Source organism: Nansenia antarctica (genome assembly GCF_963989245.1).
Source record: "Nansenia antarctica genome assembly, chromosome: 2".
NCBI lineage: Eukaryota > Metazoa > Chordata > Actinopteri > Argentiniformes > Microstomatidae > Nansenia > Nansenia antarctica.
Genome location: NC_137675.1, coordinates 15765913 through 15768444, shown reverse-complemented (window position 1 = coordinate 15768444; position 2532 = coordinate 15765913). Strand labels below are relative to the sequence as shown.

The window sequence follows — 2532 nt, the reverse complement described above, 5'->3', positions numbered from 1 at the left end:
GGCCTATTCGTTTTAGTCAGGGTTAGGGGATGTGGAAAATAAGTGCTGTATTTCAGGGTTATTTTCAACAGAAAATGCATTTATCAACAATTACAGGGCCAGGGTCGAGTCTACTGCCAGGTTTATAGCTATAATCATGTAACTCAGAGATACATGAAGGTAAAGCGAGAGAGAGCGTGCCATATTTCTAAAGAAAAATAAATGTTCTGCTGTAAAGAAAATGATCACGGTGTAATGACTCTCCCCCCTATTGATTTGCTGGACTGGTGTAGCTAGGAACTGTGCTGTTCTTTACCTAATTTTCCTAGGCCCTAAAATCAGCAACGGCTATGGGTCTGGTGGCGAGATTACCACTGGTTAAGTTTGCTGTCCTATCATTCAGTTAACAGTGCTTTTGGTTAAGGTTAGGGTTGTATAAATGGTACAGTAGGCTATTCAATGTTCTCTATTGTCCTGTATGCTCTACCGACGACGGTTCGATCCCCGGCTGGCCACGTGTCGAGGTGTCCTTGGGCAAGACACTGTAACCCAAAATTGCTCCCATTGAGCAGGCCGGTGCCTTGCATGGTAGCTTGCCACCATTGGTGTGTGAATGGGTGAATGAGAGGCCAGTTAAAGCGCTTTGAAATAAGGCGCTATAGAAGTGCAGTCCATTTATTTATTTTTTACCAGAGATATGGTTTCCATAGCCTTTTCTTTCTGGGCTTCCGTCTCTTGTTGGCTAGCCTTGGCCTTGGTTAGATTATCTCGGAGCGTCACCACTTCAGTCAGCAGGTCGTCTCTCTCCTTGGTTAGATTCTCCTTGATTGTCAGCAGATCTTTCACACTGTGGAAATAAATAAATAATAATAATCATTTATTTTTTTAATGGATATTTTCATCCTATATTTATCCAGTACCCTTGAGAGAGAAAACTGTTTTATAATGACAGTCTGGCCCAGGCAGCAATACAAACAATGCATCAAGGCTGTTTTTAATGGATCTTCAATATACATCCGGATCAAGACAAGTACAGCATGACAATGATTCAAAGTATAACTACAATGTCACTTTTGTAAAAAGAAAGTACAGAGAGTATGACTGACCCGTGTTCTTGACCCATGGATAGACCAGTTCCTTGTTTAACAAGTTTTGTCAGATTTGCAATTTCATGTTTGAGTGACTGAATTGTCTCTTTCGCTCTCAGCTCTTTGTCGTGAGCGGCATCAACCCTTTTCCAGGCCTTTTCTATTTCCTAAAAGATAGACAGACATACTGTAAAGTGTTCAGAAAGCTCTCGAGTGGCCAAGCAACGCATCAGTGAATAAGCTTGTAACAAATCCAAGGACATTGTACTGAACTAAAAATGTTGCTCTCCACTAATAATACTGTATATTATTGTCTGTAGCCTGATCTTATGTGCTAATGATCCCCCACTAATTGGGCTTGGCTGTATATCACTGTACAGAAACATGTAGGCTAATGTTTTACTGTAGCAACAAACCTTCTTCAGAGACGTGATAGTAGTCTGGTCTTCCTGGGATAGCTTTAGTGCGGTGGCAACCTTCACTGAGTTGGTCACTGTCTCCGCATTCAGCTCTCTGCATTTTGTCATCAGCCGCTTCTCACTCACGTGGGACTTCAACAGGGCACTAGTCAGCTTCTCATATTCAACCCTGAACTTATCCAGGCTCTTCTCTCCGACCAGCTCATCGAGGACCTCCTGGAATTCCTTCTGCAGGGAGTCAAAGCTGTTCCCCTCTCCCTCTGGTTTCTGGACGTTATCCTGGCATAGGTAGACACAAACTTGTTAATAAAGTTACATTTCACAAATCAAATGGCAGGGTGATCAGGAGTAGCCATAATACGTTATAGCCTAGTGGTTGCCATGTTATGATAAACCATGCATGCAATGTATGGTCATTATCAACAGGGGACAGACACAAGCTCTACATGTGATCATCGTCTGTCTTTGTCATTATGCAAAACTATGCTGCAAATTAGCTGGCTTAATATTTGGAATTTGGGGAATGCAAAGATACATTTAGTTTAACAGTAGTGTAAATATTTCCAACGTTTTCTCTTGGATCGAAAGAAAAGGTGAATAGCTTGCATTCTGTTCCATTGAAAGCCCCATTTCCACCTGCTACGGCTCAAATCGTGATGGTCACTGTCGGTAGCACTGTTGACTTTTGCAAAACATCCAGTTGATAAACAAGCCAAACTTACCTCCATTATAACTACTCCTCTTTAAATACGCCGACAAAAGTAATGTTTAAAATGTCTGCAATTCATTATCTCATGGGTATGGTTTGTTTGCTAGCAAGCTAAGCTAACCCAAACAGCAAGCCTGTTTTAAGTGATGTTGTTTATGGTCTCCAAGGAAACGCGTCCTCGTATCTAAGCACTGTTCTTTGGTGGGGGCGGGGCTTCGAGTTTTAGTGCGCTTTTTCCATTCAGTTACAATCCCTCATCTATTTATGAAAGATCATTTTACGCACGAGACCAGTGAAATATTAGTGTCACCCGTCAATAGACTGCTTACTGCATAGT

The 2532-nt window shown here is 41.8% G+C and overlaps 1 protein-coding gene across 1 annotated transcript in view; it reads right to left on the bottom strand.

Annotated features, from left to right (window-relative positions):
• Window positions 1-2214, bottom strand: part of cfap58 (cilia and flagella associated protein 58) — a gene marked incomplete at both ends in the record, with an annotated part of 59198 nt that extends 56984 nt beyond the window's left edge. The window contains 4 exons of the mRNA XM_080522746.1: window positions 670-826; window positions 1086-1234; window positions 1484-1765; window positions 2209-2214. Of these exons, the coding sequence (XP_080378872.1) occupies window positions 670-826; window positions 1086-1234; window positions 1484-1765; window positions 2209-2214 (594 nt within the window). The remainder of the gene's footprint in view (window positions 1-669; window positions 827-1085; window positions 1235-1483; window positions 1766-2208) is intronic.
• Window positions 2215-2532: the final 318 nt, after the last annotated feature.